The sequence below is a fragment of the Malaclemys terrapin genome, chromosome 5, assembly GCF_027887155.1.
Source record: "Malaclemys terrapin pileata isolate rMalTer1 chromosome 5, rMalTer1.hap1, whole genome shotgun sequence".
Taxonomy (NCBI): domain Eukaryota; kingdom Metazoa; phylum Chordata; order Testudines; family Emydidae; genus Malaclemys; species Malaclemys terrapin.
The window spans coordinates 79,728,323-79,755,964 of record NC_071509.1 but is presented as its reverse complement, the minus strand read 5'-3'; the positions used below and the strand labels follow the sequence as shown (position 1 = coordinate 79,755,964).

The 27,642-nt window shown below is 43.1% G+C and overlaps 1 protein-coding gene across 1 annotated transcript; it reads right to left on the bottom strand.

Moving 5' to 3' along the window:
* Positions 1 to 1,043: 1,043 nt before the first annotated feature.
* GASK1B (golgi associated kinase 1B) lies at positions 1,044 to 27,642 on the bottom strand. The gene is made up of 5 exons (XM_054030207.1): positions 27,425 to 27,642; positions 25,549 to 26,827; positions 13,501 to 13,715; positions 5,204 to 5,430; positions 1,044 to 3,649 (listed from the first exon to the last, which is right to left on the bottom strand). Exons 2-5 carry the CDS (start codon positions 26,507 to 26,509, stop codon positions 3,442 to 3,444), a joined length of 1,611 nt encoding a protein of 536 aa, XP_053886182.1. The 5' UTR covers positions 26,510 to 26,827; positions 27,425 to 27,642; the 3' UTR covers positions 1,044 to 3,441.

Genomic DNA, 27,642 nt, shown 5'->3' with positions numbered 1-27,642 from the left:
TCAAGGCCTGATCTTATGTCCCATTCTCATATCAGTACTCCTTAAAGTCAATGGGAGCATTTGCATGAGTAATGGGTATGCACTTCAGTATGGCGTGCAAGATGGGGCCCTTAAGCTGAAGGAAGGACTATATATAGAAACATTAAGGTACAGTGATGTTGGGGAACAATGTGCAGGTGCACCACCCTACATAAATGCCAGAAAGAATTATTGCTGAAGTAGACACACTATTTGGATCCCTGCATCTCAGAGAGTGCTGTTGATCACCCTTGGAAAGAGTAATGTCTTTTCCCCTGAGTGGCTAGCCATGGTTCCACACACTCTCTATCCTCCCTCACCCAGTTTGGAGAAGTTAGCACTGCAGTGTCATTAGCCTCACAGAGACCTTACACTCTGTGGAAGCTGCTTAGGGTATTGGTACTGCATTTGGCAAAATATACAAAATGTGTAACACACATACGTGCACACAAACACACACACGCATTGGATAGTATCCAGGGAAAGAGAGAACTATACAGAGAGCAATAGCAAAAAACACGATGAGTTTATTCAGGGATGCTGGAAAATTTGTATAGCGGGGGTGCTGAGAGCCATCAAACCAACCTGTAAACCCTGTATATGATTGAAACCACTTCAAGCCGGGGGTGTGGCCATAGGTGCTGGAATTAGGGTGCTGGGGGTGCTGCCACACCCCGTGGCTTGAAATTGTTTCCATTATATACAGGGTTTACAGTCTGGTTCACTGGCTCTCAGCTTCCCCCCATACAAATTTTTCCAGCACCCTTGGTTGCACCAGCACCCCCAGCGTCTCTTGTTCCAGCACCTATGAGTCCATTAAAAAAAATCAAAATCCTCTCTGAATTCCATTTATTTCTCCTCCTTGATCACTACCTTTCCCTAGGCTTTGGCTCATCTGGTCCAGAAGTTAATGCATAATTGAAGGCATGATTTTCCTCTCATGCCAGCAGAACTCCACTGGCATTATTTCTGATTTACACTTTGTTAAATGAGAGTAGCATCAGCTGTAAGTGATGGAATTCAACTCATTTAAAACTTTTTTAATTAAAAAAACCATACAACTGTATTTAAATTTCTCATAATGGAAAAATATTATTGCACATACATTATCAGAGATAGGTACGCATAGAAACATGAAACATGCCCACTATCTTCTTTCACTTCCAAAGAAAAAAAAATGTCTTGAATGTCTGTTGAGTACTAGGAGGCAGCTATATTTTTATGGTATTCAACACTGATTTATGTTTTATTTCTGGAAGCACATTAAGAACTAGGAAAAGTCTTATTCAAGATCAATAGTGGATAATGTCTCACTTTCCCAATACCCCTCTATTCAGAAATACTTCCGCTGGTGTGAGTTGTCATAGCTTTTTGAAGCCAACACAGCTACAACAATTTAAACCAGTTGAGGATATGCGCCATTGATGTTCTATGATTTGTCCCATATCTAACGACAAAGTATCTTCTTGAAGAACAGTGGACATTCTTAATGGAACACCAGAGGCTACATTTAGAGCTAAGAGAATACTAGAAACAACATTTTCTGTTCTAATTTTAACATTCATTCCCCTTCTATGTTTGCTTTCTGTCAGAATTCTAGAAAATGAGTTTATTGCCAGGAACGTTTGCAGAAACAAAAACATTACTCTAATATAGCAGAATATACACAAAGTTAATATTGAATTTATAATCACCATTAGCTGCACTGGAAATCTGATTCTTGGAGTTGGATTCAGTCCAACAGGGAACAGGAGCCTATCATGTGATCCATAAGTACCAAACAATTCAAATGGCAAATATTTTTTACACTCAAAAAATGGCATATAAAACAATCTGTAGACCAATTTGGACAATCTGGGGACAAAAAGAGAGTCAGATGTGGTCCAAATAAATCATTAGGGAGGAAGTATTTGTCTGAACTGAATTGTTCAAAAATGAGTTTATTCACACACTAACATTGGCATTCTCATGTTTGTTACAACATTATAATTTTAATCTTGGCGTATTATATTCTGTTGGATTCAAACCATGTATTTGTCCTTCCCAAGTGCTAGCATAAGCAGGCTATTGAAAACTGGTTATTGATCAATTATTAATTGATTACCAGTAGTTGATAAAAATTTTAACTATGATTATATGTTTATGTCTATATGTTTAATGAGAGGGGTTCTTTCAAATCTGGATTAGTTTAATAATTAACAAACCTCCAATAAATCATCTTTGATTGGATTTACTGATGTAACAGGTAGTAAAGACAGCACACACAGAGAGAGGCATAGTTACCAATTACTGCAGAAGACCTTCCCCAACGCCCGTAGTTCTCTCTGACAGCCTGCGTTCAATCTCCAGATGGTCTTATTTTCTCTTGATTTCTTAGGGTAATTATATCCTTATTACTCTATTGTTTATCATTCCAACCCTTATCTATTTATTCCTTTTGGTACATTCTTCCTATCTCAGGTTATTTTCTAAGTTCCTTATTCCCTTGTAATGTTCCAACTACCTCAACACCTTATGGTTAGTTATTATTTATTTCCTTTGTTGAGGTAATGATATTTCTTATACCTCTTGCACACTTTTGTGTTTAACGTTACTAAAATATCTGTTGCAGCAATTTCAAAATATGCTAAAGATTACCGCTTAATAAAATTTCACTCCTTAAAGTTAGCTTAACTGCAAAGTGTCATGGGACTCTTGTTTCCAGGCAAAACTTACATTCTTTCTTTGACCTGTTTTAAGTGTCAACAAGGCCATTTGCTTGCCAAAGAGCTAAATTTGGTCCCTAGATTTCACAATATCACATACGCAATACAAAAAATACCAGCCATGGGAGACACTGGAAGTTTGCGTGTTCTAAAGAAACAAAAAAGAAAGAATGCAACTCCATGAATTAATGTTCTCTATTAGAGGTGTGGTTATACTTTGAGACGGGGACTTTCAATCAAAAGTGCTCAGCATTGGCTTAAGTTTGCTTCCATTTAAATCAATGTTAAAACTTCCATTGACTTCGGTAAGAGCAGCTGTCCAAGGCTGAGTGCTTTTGAAAACCCCACTCTTAATTATGAAATACCATGTAAAAGAATCAAATGGAGACAGATCTGTCCTTAACTGAGAGAATAAAGAAAGTTTAGAAGATTGAGAATCCAATATTTGTATTAAATTATTGCATTGTTTATTACACTGCTTAGACATCTTTGTTAGAAGAACACAGCAATAAATGCATTTAAGAATGATTTTAGAGAAAGTTAGAGAACTGGCACTTTTATACTATATAACATTTTTTTCAAATGTCTAAAAAACCCAGGCTTACCTGGTTACTGTTATGTTTTGGAAATTAAAAGAATTTTAAAAGAAAAAGCAATTTTGCCATCAGCTCTTGCCTTATATAACTGTAATTCTTAGCATTAGGGGAAAAAAAGACTTTCATTCACTCATGGGTGATACTTTGGCTCCATGTGCATTTATATAGGTAAGAAGAATTTTGGCACGCCTTTCTACCACATCAATAAGTTTTTCAATTCCTCGGCGACCTCCTTGGCTCTCCCAATATACTTTGTCAAGGAACAGAGACTGAAGAAGCTTCTCTCGCAAGCGCTGGCTTTTCAGCACTGAAATTGCAGATTCAGGGAACCTGAAAAAGTGTGAAGGAGTTTATCAGCCTTGGCATCACTCTGAACTACAATATTTATGTTGTAGTTTAACAACCAATTCCATGGATTCATCAAGGTATTTCAGTGCATGCCAATCTGTATGTACACAGTCCTATTTATTTCTACTGACATGCTTAAAGTTAGACACCACAGCACTTCGGTGAGTTGGGGTAATAATCACTGATCCTGGCACTGATTCTCCATTCTAGCCGACCAGCTGAACAGCTCAGGATGGGGTGTTTATAGGTGGGTGCACACCCAGATTCTGGGACTATCTGGGCTGCTAGGGATCAATCAGGCACAGAGATATCCTGACCATACCCAGCGTTCTCATGGCCAGGAAAGGGGGGGATGTAAGAGCTGCTATGGAAACTCTATATCATCAAATGAGACCCCTATTCAGACTCTCCAGTGTCCCAATTAAGGCAAGTTTTCCACCACAGGAGTTACCCAAATGTGCCAATGAAATCAAGCCCACATTACTCAAAACTATCCTAAAATCTCCAAAACTATCCTAAAATCTCCAGGCTTTTAAAAAAAGAAGTCTAGATTGTTTGAAATTTCACGTATCAATAGCAGCTATAACTGTACACTGGACATATTTGCAAAACGTTAACTGGCCCAAGAGCAACTCAGCAAAAAAATCATTAGCTATTGTTAAAAATGCTAATAGCCACTGTTCACCCGCTTTTCATTCAGCTTCCCCTTCAAGATTAACTTCTTTTGAAATACCCACAGAAGTCAGTCAAAGATACCTTTTATTTATATTGCTTTAAAGTGAAGAAGAAACATGATTCCACCACGATAAACACTTGCCCTAACTAAGTAATCATGGCATTTTAGGGCCCTTGTTTATAATGGTTTTTTTCCTCTTTTTTTTTTTTTTTAAAGCAGTGTGAACTCCAGGTGTAAATGCATGGCAACCTATATAAATGGGGCTTGCACTGATGCAATTTATTCCAGTAACTGACAGCATGCGGTGTTTCTGCATTGGGGGCTTACTGCAGTAACTTACCCATCTGCAGAATGTCTACATTAGAGGTTTCCACCGTGTAATGACACCAATGAAGTTATACTGGTGCAGATTTTCCTAGTCTAGATAGGCTTATTGATCTCACACCTCCATCCTCCTTCATCTCCCTTTTGTCAGTCATGCCTTTGGAGGCAAGGATCTTGCTGTATCTGTTCTATAAAGCACTTAGCATATGTGTGATGCTCCAAGTAATAATAATATCTGCCTAGACACAAAAGTATGTATACCCGTACCTTAGTTTAGTCAAATTTCCCTATGGAGGAGACATAAAAGAGACACTGGGGCTACTGCAACAATGTCTTCTTTTTTGGGTGGGGAAAGAAAAGAAAGCTTCCTCATCCCATTCACAACCTCCTAACCCCTGGGGACATCCTTAGTGCACAGCCCTTTCATTCAGGCTATGTGTTGAGGAGCGAGAGAGGAGAGACTTTGATCCTAAATGAAAAGCTAGGAAAAGCCTATTGAACCCTATTAAAATTTGTAGGGATATCCTAAAACTTACTCTTTGATTCCTTGTAATATTTTGAAATCCAGATTGTCTTCGCTTCTGTCAAAGAAACCTTTATTATCTATAAAGACCAAGTGCCTAGGGTCATGCCTTCTCTGAATAATGTGTGTCAGGTCAACAGAATCTTGATCTTCACATTTCAGCTTCAGTCCTTTCTGAACACAGGAATCCTCCTTGCGAGGTTTGAACCCACAGCAATTTCTGTCCAGTCGATTGTAGATCTGGAAATGAATATAACATATGACCAAAATGAAATGCAACAGGGTGCAAAGTTTGACTCTTAGCTATACTGGCCGGGATGCACAAAAGGAGCTTGGTGCCCAAGTCCCAGTTTTAGGTTCCACCGTGGTGACCAAAATGCCCACTGAACCTTGTAGGCACCTAAACTTTTGCAATAGAAGGTCCTCAGAAGCCTACATTTCTGCCTCTGAGCATGCACACTGCTGCTTTCTTTTAGGCATCCAGGTGCCTATCTCCCACCTTAGCCCCAGAGCAATTCACAAACCAGGAGAAGCCAGGTGTTCAATCAACGGAATCACATGAAGGTGACTCTGAGCACACCTACCAGAGTGGACCACTTAGGCAAGTTCACACAATACAGATGGGGGGAGGAGGGAGAAGCAAGATCTCCCTCATAAGTTTTAGCCCTGGTTATGATACCCACTGGGATATGGGACACCACCAATCAGAGTCTGCCAGGCACTTGAAGGGAAGAAGGGATTTGAACAGGGATCTGCCACCTATTAGATGAGTGGTCTAACCACTGGGCTATGCTGAGGTGGTGCACCCTCACTAAGTCTCCCTGTGGAAGGTGTTCCACTGTGACTAAATAAAGAATCATTGAAGCAGGGGGACTGGATCTCCCACATCCTCGGTGAGCATGCTAACCACCAAGCTATTGAGTCACTCACGTTTCTGCTCTCCCTCTCTGTTCCAAATGACTCTAATTATTTAATCTAGAATGCAACAACATCACAGGAGAGACGAAGGGAGCCTCACATCAGACTATCCCACGGCCAATGGTCAGAGCACTCACCTGTGAGGTGGCACATCCACAGGTGTGGGGAAAGGGGGATTTGAATCAGAGGCCTTCCTCATCCCAGATGAGTACCCTAAGCACTAAGCTAAGAGTTATGAGGGAAGGGAGTGGTTGGCCTCCTCCCCCCACCACCACCACCACGACACTGGCTTCTTGCAAAAATGACAGAGGCACCTAATTCCAAAGAGGTTCCCCAGCTGTGAAATGCTAGTAGCGATAGGTGCTTCCCTGTAGCCTGGACTAAGGCCTTTATCTCATAGGGGAGGGAATGCTTACCACACACCCCTCTTGTCAGCATATCCCATTGGCTAGCTTAGGTGTCTCCTTACCTAATGTGATGGTTTTTATGAATCACCTAAAGGGACCTATCTCTCCCCATTCATTGTATAGGAGCTTAGGTAACAAATTTGGACTTTGTGAATCACATTTAGGCATCTAGAAAATCAAAGTTAGGCACTGTGATGCTCAGCATCACCACGCCTAACTCCTGGTGTGGATCCAGGCCATCTATTACTTAGACTTGTCGGAGTCTGGAAAAAACTATCATTCCTTACTAAACAGCGTCTCAGGTTCATGAATACAGAGCAAACTTAATTAAAATCAGTTGGGGGTGGGGGGGGAGAGGGAAGAGCTCAGTATTGATCCTCCACAATTCATCTATTATTAAAACCCATTCCTAGTCTCCATGTTGTACCCATAGGTCCTGATTCACTCCTCTGTTATTCCAGTCTTGCACCAGTGTAACTCTATTAAAAAAAAAAATCAATGGAGTGACAGCAGAGTCAAACCTGAGTAACACAATGGGGAAATCAAACCCAAGATTTTTCAGAAAGCAGCATCTTCTTTAATTCTCTGAGCTGGAATATAATAGAACTGATACAGACTTAGATACACTAAGGAAAGGATTGCATCATATAGTGTGTTATAGACAAAGTAATGTACTCAACAGTTAAGAAATGCCAGAATGAAGGTTGCCTGGGCAGCCTTAATTCAGCCTTGTTTTGTGAATGCATTATGATACAGTCTTCTTCTACATGCTACTTTTTCTGCAAGACCTCTGTCTCATTCAGTGCACAGGACAGATGGTGATCAATTAAATGAGTACCTATTCGATATTTAGTTTTATCATCATTGTTCAAGTTGCAGCCCTCAGACTGATTTGCTGCACAGTAGTCAAACCCTGCTGTGAATACAGAATTATCAATTTCCTCATGGATATGGTGCTTTACAAAACATTCATTTATCTTCATAACATGCCAGTAAGGTGAGGTGATATTATTATCCTGATTTTACAGAGGGGGAACTGAGGTACAGGTTAAAATGTCCATTTATTTTGTAATTTATTTATGTAATTACAGACTGTATCAAAATGCACATGCACAAGGGGTCTGAATTAAGATTCAGACAACTCTAAATCTGACATGTCCTAACTTTTGATTGCTTGACTTTGCAACTTTAATGTTTTAGTGTAGCTGATGTATTTTTATATCTTGTGTATTTAACATATTTCTCTAGTTTTAAATAACTGACACGGTGGAGATTTTACTTGAAAAAAACTCTTCCATGGTCTAGCAGATTGCACTCTTACCACACTTTTCTTGATATGCAGATTATTTTTCTCTTTGATCAATGTCATCCTATTAATCCTTCGTATATCTACCAGGACCACCCTGCATAATCCCCCTGCTTCCTTGACATTTACACATTTCAGCTACTTGTAACCTGTTACCATACCTCATACCTCTCCAGTCATCATTTAACTAGGCTACATATATTTACTTATTTTAATCTGTCCTCATTAATCCCTTCAACTACTGTCCCTTGTTCTCTGAATTCCCTCCAATTTCTCTGCATCTTTCATCTCAGTTCAAACTCAAACTTACAGTATTACACAAAATCTTCCCACAAATGGAAATTTACTCCTTTGATTTTTAGTACCACTTGTGCTACTAGTTACTCTCCTAAGACTCAACCAACGAAGTCCTTACATGGGTATGCCATACTCTAGAGTGCATTTGACTATTTGTGTGATTTATATGATGTGCTCAGGTGAATAAGAGGCTGCAGGATCAGGCTCTTAATTAAGATACTTTTTCCTATAACCAAAGTAAGAAGATTTCCGACTTTAGAGGGAACAAGGGCAAGCTAGCTGGCAATAGCTAGGATCAGGAAAACCTCAAAGTGAATGAAGGGTAGCCAGTCACCATCTCTCGCACAACTAGAAAATGTGAGTATCAACATGTTTGAAGTTATTCAGGCAAACCAATCTGCTTACTAGTACTGGAATAGCTCAGAGGTTAATACTCAAATGCAATACTTGCAAAGTGGTTAGAGAATTACTAGCCAACTGAAGGCTTCTCAGTCCATTTACATGCAATACATTGATCACTTTTACTAGTGATGAATACAATCAATTATGTTAGTCATGTCACCTCGGGTTCCCTTGTTCATCTGTCCCTTTTTATGGATTTTTCATGTATCCATGTTCTCCTGTTGAAATGTCTCTAAAGATAGCTGTATGTTCAAGTACATCCTGAGAAAGTATGAATTGTGCAGAATGAGCAGATCTCAAACACATATTCAGCTGCTTGGCATACACTTCTGACAAGCAGCAGGGCATTTGGTGGAAGTGTAGGATACCCCAGATTTGTAGCCTGCCTTGTAAAAGTGATTTGCTTCTTTTTTATTTCATGAATGGCTCAAGCCAGCCTCATCTCATCTAGTAGTTAACATTTATTTCTGGATAACAGCAGAGATAACATAATATTCATTGCTAAATTGCTGTCTTTACGCTAGAAGATACTAAAATTAAAAATTAATAGATACTTCTGTGCATCAACACAGGAACCATGCTATCTTTTACACCATTAAATGTGAACACATTAGCACTTTTAGATTAACAAATCAAAATCCATTTAAAATGCTCTGACACACACTGTGCTATTCCTATAGGGTTATTGCTATGTTTAGGATCAATATAATCCACATATGACTTTATATCAGATTACAAGCATTACTCACTCATAGTAGGACTGAGATAGAGTCATTATACAAATGACAACCTATTTTAGGCAGAAAATTCACGTTCTATAATTACCACAAGCAGCGTTGGATAAATATAACTCAAAAAGTGAAACATCCATTCGTCCTGGTCAAAAACAAAAACTTGTGAAGGACAGAGATAGACTGTGTCTAATCAAATGCAATGATTTCTACATTTTAAAAAACATGACTTTCTAGAATGTTGAATTGTATGAGAGATGAAATTCTGCATATAAACAGGGGTTATCGTAGCTTCTAGATGCAGGTGCCTGGTGGGGGCAGTGCAGACATGCACTAAACTAACAGGACCTCCTGGAGAAACAGTGTAGCCACATCTCCATATTATGCAGGAGAAAATGAAAGATGTGCCAACTCATAAGAGGGTGTATCATGAAGTTCCCTCCACATCCAAGCAGCTCTGTTGGCCAATGTAAGGAATGGGTGGGAAAGTATAGTCTTGAGGTGTCTAGTGCTGCTATCCCTAATTCTCACTGTGCTCAACTGGTTGCAAGGGCTGAGATTATGACTGAACCCTAAAATGGGGAAACATAAGCAGGGGTAAGTCTCTTGAGCCCTTCTACTCCTTGCACACCTGCTCAGTGATCAATTATAGCCTAGTCTATGAGATTATATTTGGTCAAAGTATGAATTTAAAATATAGTTGACCAAATTATTCCCTTAGTTACATCTGTTCAATGGATTACATGGGTTGCATACTGAGGACGGAAGAATTATGGAGAGCAGCCTGTTCTGCATAGCGTAAAAAGAATCTCAGAAATCAGAGATTGAAAACACTTATTAGGTGGTCTAATGCAAGGATTGATCCCTACAGTATATATGTAAGAAAATATTTTCAAAATGGATGTGATGGTGATGGATACACATACCTTTAGTACTATTTTGCACTGGTGTACTAGTATGGATCAGAACTTTAGTCTTTTGTGGGGTTAGGATGTTGCCCTAAATCCGAGTTTAAATGGGGCAATCTCATTTTTCAGCCTACCCCGTTATAACTGCCAGCGGCTGTCCTGTTTCTTCACACAAGCCCAAATCTTCATTCACCCATCAAGGTCTTAAGTGGAGTTCTCACACTGGAATAATCTACAACCATCCAGACTTCAGTCAGTATGAACAAACTGCGAGCTCCTTTTGATCCATCAAGTTACATGGCAGAAAAAATATAGACAGAGGGACCAGGCTTAAGGGGAGGAAATAGTAGCCCTGCTACAAAGATGAAGTAAATGGACTAAGTCAAGACATGGACTGCTGTGAATGAATTAAGTAAAGGCATGGGTTGATCTGTGAAGTGTTCCTATCATCTATTCTTTTTGTGTTTGTGCCGGTCTGCATTAAGGACTAAGGTTATGATTATACAGTCCTTAGTCATGTAATGTAATTTGCCTGATCTCCATTGACAAGCCATGGCTTACATAATGCTTATGTTTTTGTTATCAGGTGCCTTATCTCCAGTTTACCTTTGAGCTGTGTGTGAAGAGTTGGCAATCAGGTTTGTAAATTTGGTTCATGTCCACTCTTAGCTACTTCCTGCTTTGCTAAGAGCAAGATTTGGTGCTAGGTGTTTGAAACCTACCCCAGTCTTCTATTTTAACTTCAAAGCACTTCTGAGAAGAAACAAACTATTAATGAAAGGGAGAGAGATGTTGGGAGTACATGTATTTCTGATTATGAAAATATTCAATCACTTGTTAGAATATGTTTGAAATCTTTGAGACTGAAGTTTTGATCCAAAGCCCATTAAGTCAATGGGAGCCTTTCCACTGATTTCAAAGGGGTTTGTGGTAATCAAACTAACTCATGGGATTAAGTCCCTTACTCCACAAGTAGCTCACTGCCAGGAAAATGAGTAGGAGCAATAAACACTTTTGATGCCAGTAGAAATTACTCAAGTTTCACTTTTCTGGTTACCATGTAATAAGAACTGGGTCTAGCTCATAGCAATATCTTACTTAGCAAAAGAATGGGGACAATTATAGAATCATGGAAATGTAGTACTAGAAGTACTAGAAATAGAAGTACTATTTATTTAGTCCAGTCCCCTACACTAAGTCAGGACTCAGTATAATCTAGACCAGCCCTGACAGATGTTTGTCTAACATGTTCTTAAAAACCTCCAATGACAGCGATTCTTCATCTCCCTAAGTAATCTGTTTCAGTTCTTAACTACCCTTCCAGTTAAGAAGTTTTTCCTGTCTAACCTAAATCTCCCTTACTACAACATAAGCCCATTACTTCTTGTCCTGTCCTCAGTGGATAAGGAGAACAATTTATCATTCTCCTTTTTATAACAAACTTTTATGTACTTGAAGACTTATCATGTCCCCTGCCATCCCAGTCTTCTCTTCTCCAGACTAAACAAACCTGATTTTTTTCAATCTTTCCTTGTAGGTCATGTTTTCTAGACATTTAATCATTTTTGTTGCTGTCCTTTGGACTTTCTCAAATTTGTCCACATCTTTCCTGAAGTGACAAGGAGTGTTATTTTTGTGGATACAGACTAACACAACTACCCCCTGATACTTTCCTGAAGTGTGGTGCCCACAACTGGACATAATGCTCCAGTTGAGGCTTAATCAGTCCTGAGTACAGTGGAAAATTTGTTTCTCTTGTCTTGTTTACAACGCTCCTACTAATACATCCCAGAATGAAGTTCACTTTTTTAGAAAAATGTTACATTGTTGATTCATAATTAGTTTGTGATCCACTATAACCTCCAGATCCTTTCCTGCAGTACTCCTTCATAGCCGGCTTCCCATTTTGTATTTACGCACTTGATTGTGAAATCCTAGGGATGTGTGAAAAGTGCATACAAACTTCATAGATTATAAAGCCAGAAGGGACGACTGTGATCTTCTAGTCTGACCTCCTGTATAACACTGGCCATAGAACTTCCCTACATTAATTCCTGCTTGAACTAGAGCATCTCTTTTAGAAAAATATCTGATCTTGGTTTAAAATTTTCCATTGATGGAGAATCCACCACAATCCTTGGTAAATTGTTCCAGTGGTTATTCACCCTCACTATTAAAAATGTGTGTCTTATTACTAGTCTAAATTTGTCTTGCTTCAACTTCCAGCTATTCAACTCTTGGCATCTCTCTGTTATATCTTGTTATACCTTTGCCTGCTACAAAGAGCCCTCTATTATCAAATTTCAGTTTTGTGCATAGAGGTATTTATATGTCAGGATCAAATCGTCCCCTAATCGTCCCTCCTTGATAAACTAAATAAATTCAGCTCCTTGAATCTATCAATATAAGGTATGTTTTCAATTTTTTAAATCATTCTTGTTGCTCTTCTCTGAGACCCCTACAATTTTTCAACATCCTTCTTGACTTGTTGACACCTGAAACAGACACAGTATTCCAGCAATGGTTGCACCATTGCCAAATACCAAGGTAAAATACCTTTACTTTACTCAATCTGCCCTTGTTTATACATCCAAAGACCGCATTAGCCATTTTGGCCACCCCTTCACACTGGAGGCTCATGTTATATCACTTGATGTCCTCTTGGCAAGAAGAGTGCTGATGAAGGAATATCATTTATTCTTTTTAAAACATTAACAAGAAGGAAGATATAAGATCAATGAGATCCTCACATCTATGGCTGAGTAACAGCAGCCTTTTGCTGGAGAAGGGGAAATGAAGAAACTGGTGTCACTGCAGGTTATTCTCTGCCTTTTCCAAGAGCATGTGAAAAATGCAAAATAACTTAGGGCCAGGTCCTCAGCAGATAAGGTCTATTAAATGGAATGAAAATTAGTCACATCAGCTAAGGATCTGTCCCCATTGCTTAATAATAGAGGTCCTGACTCTCCAGTGCCTCACACCTTGTATATTCATTTACACCTGTACAAAGTGGGTGTAAAATGCTACCAGAATGGCAGCAGTTTACACTCACTTTCCACAAGTGTAAATGAATGCACAAAGTGCAAAGCAGTGCAGAATACAACCTATTGTCTTTTATCTTTTGGGGTCGTACAGCGTACCAGAAACAAGCCAAAGGAGCACAAGCACATACCTTTCTCATTAAAGACAAAAACTAAAACCATCTTTTTAAACACTCCCCTTCTGCGAAATTGCAACCCAGAGTGAATTTTATCATTGGACATATCTGTGAAAATGGTTTATCCTTAACCAGACTGGTGCTCAAATAAATCTTGCAAAGGTTGGTATTCTTTGTACCTTACCTGCAGAAGAAAATCAAAGAGTGCCATCTTGGACCACTCATGGTGATGGATCTCAGTACAGCCCCAATCAGCTTTGGGCACTTTGCCATTCTGCCAGCACTTCTGTTTCAATAGCTGCTGATAGGCCCCCCAATTTAGCCTCACTGAAGAATGGGTCCTATTATTTGTCGGAGCCAATGAGGAATCCCAGAGAATAACAGGACATGGCAGACCATCTGAGAAGAGGCAAAATAGAATCAGTACCATATATGAATTTATATTGAAAACTAAAAGAACTTGATCATTCTTTAGACATTGTCTCAGGCATCACTAATTACAGCATTTGTTTTTAAAGAAGACATTTCAGATGTGGCAGGAAAAAGCTACCATGCCCCAATAATTTCACATCCTTTGGTTTATGTGGTCATATTCCACATCTGAAAACAGCCACCACAGAAAAGGAAAAACCCTAGACATTATAGTTCTCTTCAATGTCTGAGAAGAAATGCTTTCTGTTTGCAACAAGAGCTGTCTGCTTAAAAGTCACTCTACTTTTGGAGGCTATTAAATCAATTTTAAAAGTTTGGCATCCGATCCACAGCTGGGGTAAATTAATGAAGCAATATTGATTTTCACCAGCTGAGGATCTAGCCCAATGTTTCTTCCTTTCTAAGGAAAATATGAAAAGAGAGCAAATCCTGGAGTCCAGCCAAAAAGTGGAATTATTTTGTCATCTTTAGAGTTTTAGTCCTACAGATATAATATTTCACAGCTGTAAATAGAAAGTTTATAGATAGACTATATGATGGTGTGGCATGACTTTGGTTTTATCATTCATGAACAATATGTTCTTGCCAATGAGTCATACAGATCATCCCAGAGTAGTGCTGATAAGACCTTTATTCCACCCCACAGTGTCATATGTTCTTCATATACGATATATATTTTACAGAAAATCCATTTTAGAAATGTTTTAGTCAGTTTTTAAAATGTATATAAATAATATTTGTCTTATCCCTCCGGATGTAAAACCAGGTGCCTTAGGTATGATGAATCCATCTGTACAGGGCTGAGAGAGAGAGAAATTATAATCACCATGTTATGTTCATTCCATACACACAGAGAAGCTAGATGAAAAAATAAATACTTTTGTTGGAAGGTTTAAGGTAACACTACTTTAATTCTTAGAATTCTGAGTGATAACACACGAGAGAGAGAAGACAGGCTCATCCCTAATGCAGTGAGGCAAAATTGTCACTACCTTGTTTTTAAACTGGCTCTTTCCAGATTGATCAGATAGGATGCTTTGTTACAAAGCACCCTATCCCACAAGTAGGACCGGGAAACCCCCACCTATGCTCTTAAAATGGTAGCTTGCAATTCCAACACAGACCTCAATCCACCACACACCACATTTTAGAAACCTCTAAAAATTACCCAAAATTGCTGTTTGCTATATAATAATGTCACTATATTTGAGTCATATATCTCAGAACATACAGCACCAGGGCTATAAGTAAGTGGTGTGTATCCTATTGGAAAAAATTGGATTATTTTCTTTCCAATGATACAAAAGTCCTTATTGCTAACTCTGATGTCCTGCCTGATGCTTAAACCGGTCACTGAACCAGGGCTGAATACTGGTGTTGCACTTCAGAGCAGAGTAATATTTTTGAGGTGTGGCAGGGAGGAGGGCAGGGAATTTACATGTTTGTATGCAAAGAAGGAAACATTTATATGGCAAGTTATTAGATGGCAGTTACTGGAATATGATCAAAGGTTTGGAATTTTTGTATGGTAGTCCTGATCAGTGAGCAAAAAAGTGCAGGCAAAGTGGTCAAATTTTATGCTACATCCAAATGATCACATTGCTACCACCCTGACATGTGTTACATTGCAGAGCAAATCATCTCACTATTTCCTTCATGTACATATTGAACAGGAGAGGTGGCAAAAGAGACTTGCAGCACCCCACATGACAGTACTCTCAGAACAATGAGTCCAATAGCACTCTCAGCATCTCTCTGGGAGCAAAGAATAGAACTACTTAAGAATGAGTCTATCCAGTCCTGCCAAGATCCGCAATTGAGTCAGTAAAACGTCAGAAGATGCTGACTGACCTAAAATAATCAGCAAGGACAACTGATGTTTGCCCATTATTAGCAAAGGATCATCTGCCAACAAGGTCAGTGCACTTTTCATACTACTGAATTCTCCCAGGACAGAATGACCTTGAGCAAACCTAGACTGAATAAAAACCTGCTCAACTGGATTCGGAAATTTGAGGTGCAGAAGAATGAGCTGTACCACCAAGATCAGATATATTTCTAATTTTGCCAAATCCTGGCGCACGCACATACACACACACAAGGTGATCACACTCAAATGAATCCAGTGTACAGCTCCAACCATCTCTGGAACTGTCCTCCTATTTGCCTGTTTTCTTAAACTAGGCATCTCCAACCCAGAATACATTTTTCCTCTTATGCCCTCCCATCTCCTTCCTTTCACTACCATCACTGATAGCTACACCATCTTCCCCCGTCATATTCAGCTTCTTGCTGTTCTTTTCCCCCAGAAGTCTATGGGTGCTCAGCAGTTTTAAAAAGCAGGACACTTATTTAGTTGCCTAAATAAGGATTTAGGAGCATAACTTTCGGGAATTTAGGAGCATAACTTTCGGGAATTTACATTTGAAAAGCTTGGCCCAAATCTTTCATATGCAGTCCAGTCCCCCAGCCTCTCTCATTCTGGGTTCCACTTCTGACACTGTCACTGACTTACCTCTTGACCTTAGTCAAATGATCTCTCAGTGATGCTTTCTCTTTATCTGTGCAATAGGGATAGTGATACTTACCTTCCTTTGTAAAGCACTTTGAAACCCACAGAAAAAAAGCTCTGTATCAGAGTTAAATATGTTATACATTGATGGGCCCTAAATCTGATCTATTTTTCCTTCTATCAATAATCAAAGTTCATGTAATTATTTATGGGTTTTCCCCAAAGCAGATATATCAGTTCTTTCCAAACAAAGCAAACGCCTCCCTGCGCACCCAAAAGGTTCAGCATAACAACCACCACCTCACTGTTATTTATTATTTTAATGTTATGACAATATCATGCCAATTTCCATTCAGATTTGTAAAAAGGTTAAACACAGGAAATGTTTGTGATTCACAGGAAACAAAGATGAACCAAAACAAAACATTTCAACTTTATAACACAAATGGAATTACTGGAGCATGTCTTTGTAGCTGGAGTAGAGAGACATTAACCCAGATTGCTGGCTGCTGCAGGGAAAATCTGAAGGCAGTGAGAAAAAAAGATAAGGGGCTTCATTCTCAGATGGTATAAATTGGCATAGCCCCATTAAAGCATGCCAACTTACACCAAGCAAGGCTCTGGCCCAATTTGAATAACAACAAAAGGTAGTTATAGGCCTGAAACTACATGCTGTTGAGTGCTTTTAAATTCAGTTGATTACAGTAGGAGCTGAGAGGTCTCAGAAACCTCCAGGATCAAGCCCATTATCTCCTATTGCTGCTGGGCCCCTACTCCCAACCATTCCTAGAGATACTGCTGCAGAGAGGCAAGTTAGAACCCCTTTCTTGCTTTCAGTGATGCTGCTACTCCTTGCAATCCTCTCCAGAGATGTCTATGCTCCACATCACTGTAGTATATGAATCTCTCTCATATATATAATTAAAATGTATCCTCCCAAGCCCACATGAGGAAAAGTAGTTGTAATGGAGGCACAGACTGATGTAAGTGGCATGCCCAAGGTCTGTTAATTTAAAATAAAAAAATAAAAAACAGAATGAAAGTTGGGGGACACACACTTCAACACGGCTTTTATCAGCAAAAGAGCCTTTTGCTAGTTTAGCTTATATCATTAGGGAAGGTGGTCTAACTACAGTGGCAAAAAAAAAAAAAAAAAAAAAAAAAAACCCACACCTTGTTTTGCTGGTATAAGCTGTGTCTCCACTAGCAGTGATGAGCTGCCAAAATCTTAACAACTGGTTCCCTACCGGGTCTTCGACGGCACTTCGGCAGCGGGTCCTTCACTCGCTCCAGGTCTTCAGCGGCTCTTCGGCGGCGGGTCCTTCATTGCCACCGAAGACCCGGAGCAAGTGAAGGACCCGCCGCCGAAGCGCCGCTGAAGACTCAGAGCGCTGCCTGGTGAGTACAAGCCCCACGTGTTTTTTTACATGTTTTTTTTTTAGTCATTCCTGCCAGGGCTCCGTCCGAAACTGTTTGAATCGGGCCCCGCATTTCCTAAAGCCGGCCCTGCACATCGGGGTTGCAAAATTGTATTGGGGGCCGGGTAGGGAAGGCTGTGCCTCCCAAAACAGCTTGTCCCCCCCCCATCCAACCCCCACCCACGTCCTGCCCCTGACTGCCCCCCTCAGAACCCGCAACCCATCAATCCCCCCCACTCCTTGTCCCCTGACCACCCCCTCCTGAGACCCCCCCCACCCTAACTGCCCCCCAGGACCCCACCCCCTACCCAACTTGCCCCGCTCCCTGTCCCCTGATTGCCCCGACCCCATCCACCATCACCCCGACAGACCCCCGGTACTCCCATGCCTACCCAACCCCTCCTCCGTTCCCCGTCCCCTGACTACTCCACCCCCAGAAACTCCACCCCCTCCAACCGCTCCCTGCCCCTTATTCAACCCCTCCTCCCAGCCCTGGCCCGGCCCCCTTACCGTGCTGCTCAGGGCAGCATGTATCGATGCCGCGCGGCCTGCTGGAACTCGCAGCCCCACCCCCTTACCATGCCGCTCAAAGCGGCAGGAGCTGCAGAGCTGCCCAGGAGCAGTCCAGTGCTCTGGCACCGGCAGCATGGCACGCTGAGGCTCTGTGAGAGTGGGGGAGGGGCCGGGGGAGCCTCCCCAGCCTTGAGCTCAGGCAGGCCGGACAGGACAGTCCCGCGGGCTGGATGTGGCCCGCAGGCCGCAGTTTGCCCACCCCTTTAACAACCGGTTCTAAGCTGGCTTCTAAATTTAACAACCGGTTCACGCGAACCAGTGCGAACCGGCTCCAGCTCACCACTGTCCACTAGGGACCAGTAGAGCTATCCTGGCAAAGCCATCTCCGTGTAAGGTAGCCCTCTGAACAATAAAGAAATGGTGTAAGCAACTTAAACAGATCTCAAAAGTGTTGACTAATGTATTTCCCTTCTTTCTTCCACATCTTAGCTGTAAGCATTATACACTTTGGAGAAATCTTGGAAGGGAAGAAAATCTTCAGTGTGTGAATGCAGATTTTAAGGAGTCTGTGAGGGGTGCATAAGTATTGGATTTTTATGTAACAAAATGTTGTGAGAATATGACCTCTGGTCTCTCACTCACATCCAGCTATATGACAGCAAGCAATTCACAGCACAACTCACTCTGATAAAGGGCACACAAAAGAGACATCATTTAAAAGCTGCTGAATGCATAAGTAAGAGTGAGTTCTCATTGCCTTGACATTAATAATTAATAACGAGTGTGCCTGAATGTTCATATCTTTTGGTGTGATGGAACGAGCATGCTAAATATGTTGGGTGTAAGAGAAAATCTGAGGCTATCTTTCTCATTGTGTAGAGGTTCGTAAAGAAACATGACAACTCTAATCAATGGAACTTTCTATCACATTTGTGCCAAATTCCCAGCATCCATTTGCACATAACCAGTGATGAAGTGAGCAGAAACAATGCTACTCAAAATCAAATACTTTTGCACTCTAAATAGGTTTTTGTTGCAAAAACAACTCTGTAAAATTCATTGGACTAGATCTTCAGCTGGTATAAACTGGCATACCCCTTCTGACTTCAGTGGAGCTATGCCAGTTCAAGCCATATGAGGATCAAGCCCACATATATAGATAGGGGACCCATTTCAGCACATCAGAAAATCTGGGGTGGAGAAGGGAGTGTTGCCATCATTGCAATCCTGAATAGGGATCTCAGACCCTAAGCAAGAAGTGTAACAAAGATGTTCAGCAACACCTTTAAGTTATATTGGGGTTAGTCCTGAAATCCAAGAAGCCCCCAGAACCATCTCTCTAATGCTGTCCCCTCCAGAGCAGGAGAGAATTTAGCTCATAATCTACCTGTATCCTGCTACTTCACTACAGATTAGGTCCTAAATATGCCAGTACAGACATATCCAGTCTACAGGTGAAGAAATTCACTATGGACATGCAGTGCAGCGATTTTGCTTGGCCAAAGTGCACAGTAAGATGGGCTGTGCCCTGACACCAAACAACTCCCCTAATAGGTATCCCTGCCTGTTTTGTAGGTAAGGGGGCACAGGATATGAGCAAGGAATGATCTGAAAACCTCAGGGCAGCATGTGGAATAGCTACTGATCTACTGAGTAGCCGGCATATGCACTGGAAGTGATGTGGCCTTCTCCAGGGCCCTTCCTACCTCTCTGCAGGAATCATGAATGGTACCTTTCTAAAAAGACAAACTCTTGTATATTTTGTCTTTCCCACTGAAAAACTAATAGGAGGAAGAAGTGTCCCAAAAACTCTGAGTTTAATTTTACAGCGTCTAAGTCATTCCTGTATATGAGACAGTGTTTTGAGGCAGCACAGAGGGACTAGAAATGTAGCCTTGAGGCCATGCAGAAATCCAGATCCATTCTGGTGGACCTGTGGGAGTTTGCCACGGGCAGGAATTACATCCTATACAGATTTCTGCTTGCAAATCAATTTGGTTTGCATGGATGTAAATGAGATACTCCCTAATTCCACACCTCCATGTTGACATTACCAGACCCTAAAGCCCAGATTTCCAGCCCTAGGATGTTCATGTTTAGAAGGCTTGGATGTAGGATAGGGTTACCATACGTCCGGATTTTCCCGGACATGTCCGGCTTTTGGGGGCTCAAATCCCCGTCCGGGGGGAAATCCCCAAAAGCCGGGCATGTCCGGGAAAATCGGGAGGGCTGGGTGGTGCTCGGCCGGGGCCGGCGGTGCGGGGCCGGTGGCATGGTGCCGGGCCGGGAACTAGGGGCGCAGTGCTGGGCGCGGGGCCGGACGGGGAGCCGGGAGCGCGGTGCCGGGCCGGGGTCCGGGCTGGGAGCCGGTCAGCCGGGCCGGCGGGGAGCCGGTCAGCCGGGCCCGCGGGGAGCCGAGCCGGCGGGGAGCCGGTCAGCCGGGCCCGCGGGGAGCCGGGCCGGCGGGGAGCCGGGCCGGCGGGCCCACGGGGAGCCCGGGGGTGCGCTGGGCCGCCGGGGGCCGGCAGTGCTGGGCGGGCCGGGGGTGGTCGGCCGGGGCCGGCACCCCAGGGCCCGAGCCGACCCAGGCTGGAGCCGCCGGGGGGCCAGCCTGGGCCGCGCCTCCTCCCCCCCACAACCCCCTTACCTGCTTCAGGCTTCCCGCGAATCAAATGTTCGCGGGAAGCAGGGGAGGGGGCGGAGACTTTGGGGAGGGGGCGGGGTTGGGGCGGGGGTATGGGCGGGGCTGGGGGCGGGGGGCCGTGGAGTGTCCTCCATTTGGAGGCACAGAATATGGTAACCCTAATGTAGGAAGATCATCCACCATTTGCTCCAATGCCCTTACCACACACTTATGACATTTTCCCACTTCTTTGCAGCCCTTGCTTTGCTCATTTATATCTCAGTACCAAAGGAGTTCTTCCAGCTAACACTTACTGCTTGAACACTGGGAACAAAGTGGTATATATATATATATATATATATATATATATATATATATATATATATAATAGAATCATAGAATATCAGGATTGGAAGGGACCTCAGGAGGTCATCTAGTCCAAGCCCTTGCTCAGAGCAGGACGAATCCCCAACTAAATCATCCCAGCCAGGACTTTGTCAAGCCTGACCTTAAAAACCTCTAAGGAAGGCGATTCCACCACCTCCCTAGGTAACCCATTCCAGTGCTTCACCATCCTCCTAGTGAAAAAGTTTTTCCTAATATCCAACCTAAACCTCCCCCACTGCAACTTGATACCATTACTCCTTGTTCTGTCAAATATTTGCATATGCATAGAATTATTTTTGCTTGGTTTTCAAATCAAAATTATGGAAGGCTTTGTCCACCTTTAGTCTCTATACTGATATTATTTTTTGATAAGTCACTGGCAAAGAATATTGAGGAAATAGTTATCGTGACCCAACTTTCCATACTGGCAAGGCAGAAATGTCACAGAATAATTTAAACCTGTGGCAAATGGTTCACTTTTCATTAGACGAGTGTCAAGCAGAGAGCTCTGGTGCAGTATTTTGCTAGCCTCTCTGTCACCTATTAAGGGAGGAGCTGTGGAAACAAAAAATAAAGCCCAAGTTGTTTGGGGGTTTACAAAGCGCCTCTTTGAAAATGCTTTTGACAAAATGAATGGCGGTTTTGAGGAGCCTATTTTTTTTTTTTTTTTAAGATTTTAATGCTACATCAAGCATGTCTTGTTACGTTGCTTACATCATGACTGAGGCAAGCTAAAGGGATGTGTCAGCTTAGACCTTGTCGAGGAGTCCAGTCCTGCATTGCTTTCTTTCTCATGAGTAGTAATTACTCACACAAGCAGCCCCACTGAAATCACTTGGGCAGCCCACACACAGATTACTCAAATGAGTAAAGACTATAGGAGCAGGCTCATTAATTGTTCATCCTGCTTTCTAAAATAATTTTTCATTCCTTTTCTAAACAAGAAGAGAACAACAGATGAGGTGTTCGCTGCTGAAATTTGTGTAGTTAATTAACAATCCAAGCCAAATACACGCAAGCAAGTAACTATGGCAACCCAGGCAGGCATTTGAAATCCAGCATGTTTCAAGATTAATGAAATGGAGAGAGGTAAGGTGCTGTGGCTGTTCCAGAAGCTGAACTCGCCCTTTAGCTGGAAAACATGAAACAAGACCCAAAAGGAAAAATGACTTTTTTCTCCTCATTACCTAGCAACACTTTTCATGCTATATGAACAAAACCAATTACAGGGAAAAGGAGGCTGAAGAAAATAGAATCTCTCTCCCAGCCAATCCAAAAGATGTTGCAGGCTGAAGACATTAAACAATTCAGTCTACAGTTAACCTAATAGTAGTTCCCAAGGGGCCTGCCATCTGTCATCTGTGCAGCCATACTATACAGAATTCCTGAAACTGAACTACCTCAATTCCTTATGACAGCTCTATAGCAATAAATCCTGTTCCTAAAAATAGAGTATACATAGTGCATCTTCCATGCTCTGCTACTATGAATAATATTCAAAAGCCCCCAAACTGTTATTCCTAGAGATTCATTCATATTGTCAAAAGAACAGGAGTACTTGTGGCACCTTAGAGACTAAGAAATTTATTAGAGCATAAGCTTTCGTGGACTACAGCCCACTTCTTCGGATGCATATTCATATTGTCGTAAAGACTGCCAGAGAGAAGGCCTACACAGTGTTGATAAATCACAGATCAGTATGTTCTTTTCCTGCCTTCAACTTTTGCAAGGACATTTTTGCTTTACCTTTTCTTTGATAAAATACAGGCTGATATACAAAATATTTTGTATAAAATAATCTTCTTCAGTACTAAGAAATGAACAGCAAAAACAAATAGCAATGATTCAGTAAAATATAACGCTAGGGTTACCATATCTCATAAATAAAAAAAGAGGACCCTCCACGGGCCATGGCCCCGCCCATTTCCCCACCCCTAGCCCCGCCCCAACTCCACCCCTTCCCCCACCCTAACTCCGCCCCCTCCTCCCTCCCACTCCCAGCCAGGGGGAAAGGGCTGCCCCAGTGCTACCAGCTTCATGGTTTGCCGGGCAGCCCCCAGACCCTGCGCCCCCGGCCGGCGCTTCCCCAGCGCAGCTGGAGCCCCAGCGCGCAGGGTCTGGAGGCTGCCCAGCAAACCGTGAAGCTGGTAGCGCTCGGGCTTTGGGCAGCCCCTATGCCTCCGGACCCTGCGCCCCCAGCCGGGCACTTCCCCTCCAGGGCTCCGGCGGCTCTGCGTAACTTACACTGTATAAGTTACACAGAGCCGAAGACGAGCAGAGCCCCCGCAGCTGGAGGCTCTGCTCCTCTTAGGCTCTAAGAGCCGGGCTGCCCCAGCGCTACCGGCTTCGGGCAGCCCCCGTGCCTCCGGACCCTGCGCCGCCGGAGCCCGGGAGGGGAAGTGCCCGGCTGGCGGCGCAGGGTCCGGAGGCAAGGGGGCTGCCTGAAGCCGGTAGCTCTCGGGCAGCCCGGTTCTTAAACAGAGCCTCTGTGTCAGTTACACACAGCCCAGGGGGCTGGAGGCTTTGCTCCTCTTTGGCTCTGTGTAACTGACACTGTGTCAGTTACACACAGCCCCGGGGGCTGGAGGCTCCAGCCGCCCCCGCTCTGTTTAAGAGCCGGGCTGCCCGAGCGCTACCGGCTTCGGGCAGCCCCGTGCCTCCAGATCCTGCGCCCCCAGCCGGGCACTTCCCCTCCCGGGCTCCGGCAGCGCAGGGTCTGGAGGCACGGGGCTGCCCGAAGCCGGTAGCGCTCGGGCAGCCCGGCTCTTAAATAGAGCGGGGTCGGCTGGAGCCTCCAGCCGCCGGGGCTGTGTGTAACTGACACAGTGTCAGTTACACAGAGCCCCAGCCGCTGGAGGCTCTGTTTAAGAGCCGGGCTGCCCCAGAGCTACCGGCTTCTGGCAGCCCCGTGCCTGGAGACCCTGCGCCGCCGGAGCCCGGGACGGGAAGTGCCCGGCTGGGGGCGCAGGATCTGGAGGCACGGGGCTGCCCGAAGCCGGTAGCGCTCGGGCAGCCCGGCTCTTAAACAGAGCGGGGGCGGCTGGAGCCTCCAGCTGCGGGGGCTGTGTGTAACTGACACAGTGTCAGTTACACAGAGCCGCAGCCGCTGGAGGCTCTGTTTAAGAACCGGGCTGCCCGAGCGCTACCGGCTTCGGGCAGCCCCCTTGCCTCCAGACCCTGCGCCCCCAGCCGGGCACTTCCCCTCCCGGGCTCCGGCGGTGCAGGGTCTGGAGGCACGGGGCTGCCCGAAGCCGGTAGCGTTCAGGCAGCCCGGCTCTTAAACAGAGCCGCCATTTTCCCGGACATGTTCGGCTTTTTGGCAATTCCCCCCGGACGGGGGTTTGACTGCCGAAAAGCCGGACATGTCCGGGAAAAAGAGGACGTATGGTAACCCTATATAACGCAGCCCTTTCAGCTTATGATCTGTGTGTATATAAAAATAGCATTTAGGCTGAAGACACATTTAACAAGACAGTAATGTTAAAGATAGACTTATCAACTTACATTGAATCTATTAAATCTAATTTTAATTTCATTTTAGGATGAAGAAAAATATGATATTCTGTTAAAAGCAATTTGCATTGTACATACTACAACCACAATGAAGCATCTATAGCAGGTGTGTTTATTAAGCTAGATACAGGTGTGTCACGAGCTGTAAGTTGTCAAACAGAAGAATCCACTGAGACTTCAGTGACTGCACAATTTAAATTTTAATTTCCAGAGGCATTTGTTCTTTTGAGATTATGCCAAAGCAGTTCAGGAAGGAGCTCTAAGACCTCCCCCAATAGGTGCTTGGGCTAACAGAAATGTCTCCCCTATCCGCTACTCGTGGCAAATTAATTTCAGAGCTGGTTATCCACAATATCTTGTAAAAGTGAAATCTAGGGGAGGTGAAAGAGTAAAAACTAACCTCTGAAGCACAGAGCACTGTGCTGAGAGACTTCCAGACTGTGCCCTCTTCAGTTTCATTTTGATCAGTCTATATAATTTCATATTCACTACAAAGGATATGTAAAAAGGGATCACCTCCTTTTCCCCCTTACTCAAATTAGTCTTCTATGGAAAGGAAGTTGTCTGTATGCTCTCAATAACTCTATTAGTCTATAAGGCAGCCAGAAGCATTAATAAACTCTGGGTATATTACATCCTTCAGGACAGAACTATTACACTGCAGAGGAACCCTGAAATTACGTTAACACATATTCCAGATTAAACCACTGAGCTATTTCTCCTGTGCTCTGTAAAGCTAGTTCTCAGACTATCTGAAATTAAAGCCTGCTGTTGACCAAATATGAAACACTGGAGTCCCCCAGATGGAAACTCAAAATCAAGTGAATTTGTTACCTTGGATGAACTCCGATTTCCTGCTTACAGAAGGCAAGGTCTTGTTCAGCCCCAAGATCCTGTCTAAATGGAAGGCAAACACCTCGCTCATATCAAGGGGTCTCTTGATGAGGCCACAGTACCCTTGACTGCAAGCTGCTCCTGTGGCACTGGGATTCCTCTCAAACACCAGTAGGACTCCATGCTGATAGGGTGCTTCTCGGATACTGCCTATCCGGGAATCTGCCAGCAAATGCATGCTTAGGATGTCATCTTTGCTCAGCCAAGAGGGGGACCTCTCACTGTATATCCTGATATTACTCTCCCGAGCCTGGGGTTGCACATTTACACCTCCTGAAACCCCAATATGCCTTCGGTGTCCCCTGCCCACTGCCTCCCTCTCTCCATCCCAGTGCTTCTTCGGTTGGTGCCTTGGTGTCTCTGGAACTACTGCTGCCCTCATTATTCCCATGGAGTAGCTAGTCCGCCCCTGCTGCTGGGACAAGTTCTCCTCCTGCCCAGTGACACCTACTGGAAAGTGCTGCCCATAGGGCAAAGGGAATGCATGCTTCTTCCTGAGCTTGGGTTTCACGCTGCCTCGGATGTTGGTGGGTTTACTGCGCTTGGACCGCAGTGTGATGTATACCACGTTGGGTGGCACTGAGGTCCCATTGCCAGCCATCTGGGGCCCTTGGAGATCAGGTGGGGACAAAGTGCCATCCAGTGGGATCCCCAGAAAAGGTGTCTGACCAGCATCTTGAAGACTCCTGGAACTGATCTTCTGGCGTCCCCCTCTGTGCTGGGGTAAAATGTGACCCACTTGACTGACCAGAAACCCCAGGTATAGCACACAGGCTACACCCAGCAGCAGATTCCTCCTGGTCCTGGGACGCCTACCCCTGCAGAACCTCAGCACCCATGGGGTGCACAGCGAGCAAACAAACCAGTTTATGATTTGGCCTGGCTGATCTAGGAAGGTCATTTCTCCGGTGAATCCACATGATGAAAGCAGCTTATAGTCTTCAGTGGTTTCCAGCCAGGAGGATGATGCATGATTTCCCTTCACAGATCTCTATTTCTTCTTTTCCAAACAGCTTCCAGTGCAAGCGGTGCACAGGGGCCAGTGGTGTGGCTGGGAATGTGTTTAATACTAATGACTCTGACACTCCACCTCAACAAGCTGCTAAACTCTTATCAGCCACCACAGGGGAAGTGACTTGTTTCAGAGAATGAATGGAGTCAACTGTGTAAACAAAGTTAAACGAGTCAGGATCCAAAATGTCTGAGTCCCCTCTGAGGGCTGTGAAAGGAAAAAAATTGCAAATAATATTTCATTATCCACATGGATATAGAATGTGGCATCTCTCTTTTTCACTGTATAGATCTAAAGAAAAGGTAGAGATCTAGACACATGCTATATTAGAGATTTCAGATTAAAATGAGAAGATAAATAAAATCCCAACATCATGGAACACGAGTTACAATTTACAGTCCCGAGCAATTGAACTCCCGCACTAGGAGGAAAACTTGGAAAAGCCAGACTTTCCTCTTCTTATGTTTATAACAGGCAGGTCCTCAAAGTAAAACCACATCTTTTGTTGCCTCATGTTAGTTTTAAAATATAGTGCTATAACCAGCCCAGTAACTGTACCAATTCAAATATGAACATTTCCATTATCAAACAATGATTACACCCTGGCCCAGTAACAGTTCACATGCTTCATAATCCTACATTAAAGATAAAATATTGTTAAATCTATACTCTTGTGAAGCTATAAAATAGCATTTCCTGACTATAATTTTCAAATAAAATAAAAAGCATTGTCATCTCCTCTCAAGGAAGAAAAAACATAAATGCAGAGTTTATTGCACTACAAAGATATAGAAATAGTCTTACCTATTCAGCTTGCCCCATCCTTGGCTGTGCTAAATCTCTTATGATAATGCCAAGAACTTAGTAAAAGCAGCGTTTCTTAATGTACTCTAACACACATCCCAGATTTAAGTGTGCTCCACATTTTAGATATTTGATTGCAGGCTTAATGCTCTTTGCAAATGTACTAGCTGTACAGGGAAGCTGTTTGCATATGAACTGCTATAAACTTACATGAACCT

Bases quoted from the DNA above. Each gene is read 5' to 3' on its own strand.
- GASK1B (XM_054030207.1), bottom strand. From the start codon at position 26,509: ATGACCTTCCTAGATCAGCCAGGCCAAATCATAAACTGGTTTGTTTGC. The intron at 5,431-13,500 runs GTAAGGTACAAA...ATTCATTTCCAG, and splicing joins TCTTTGATTTTCTTCTGCAG to ATCTACAATCGACTGGACAG. The intron at 3,650-5,203 runs GTAAGTTTTAGG...ACACTTTTTCAG, and splicing joins ATATTACAAGGAATCAAAGA to GTTCCCTGAATCTGCAATTT.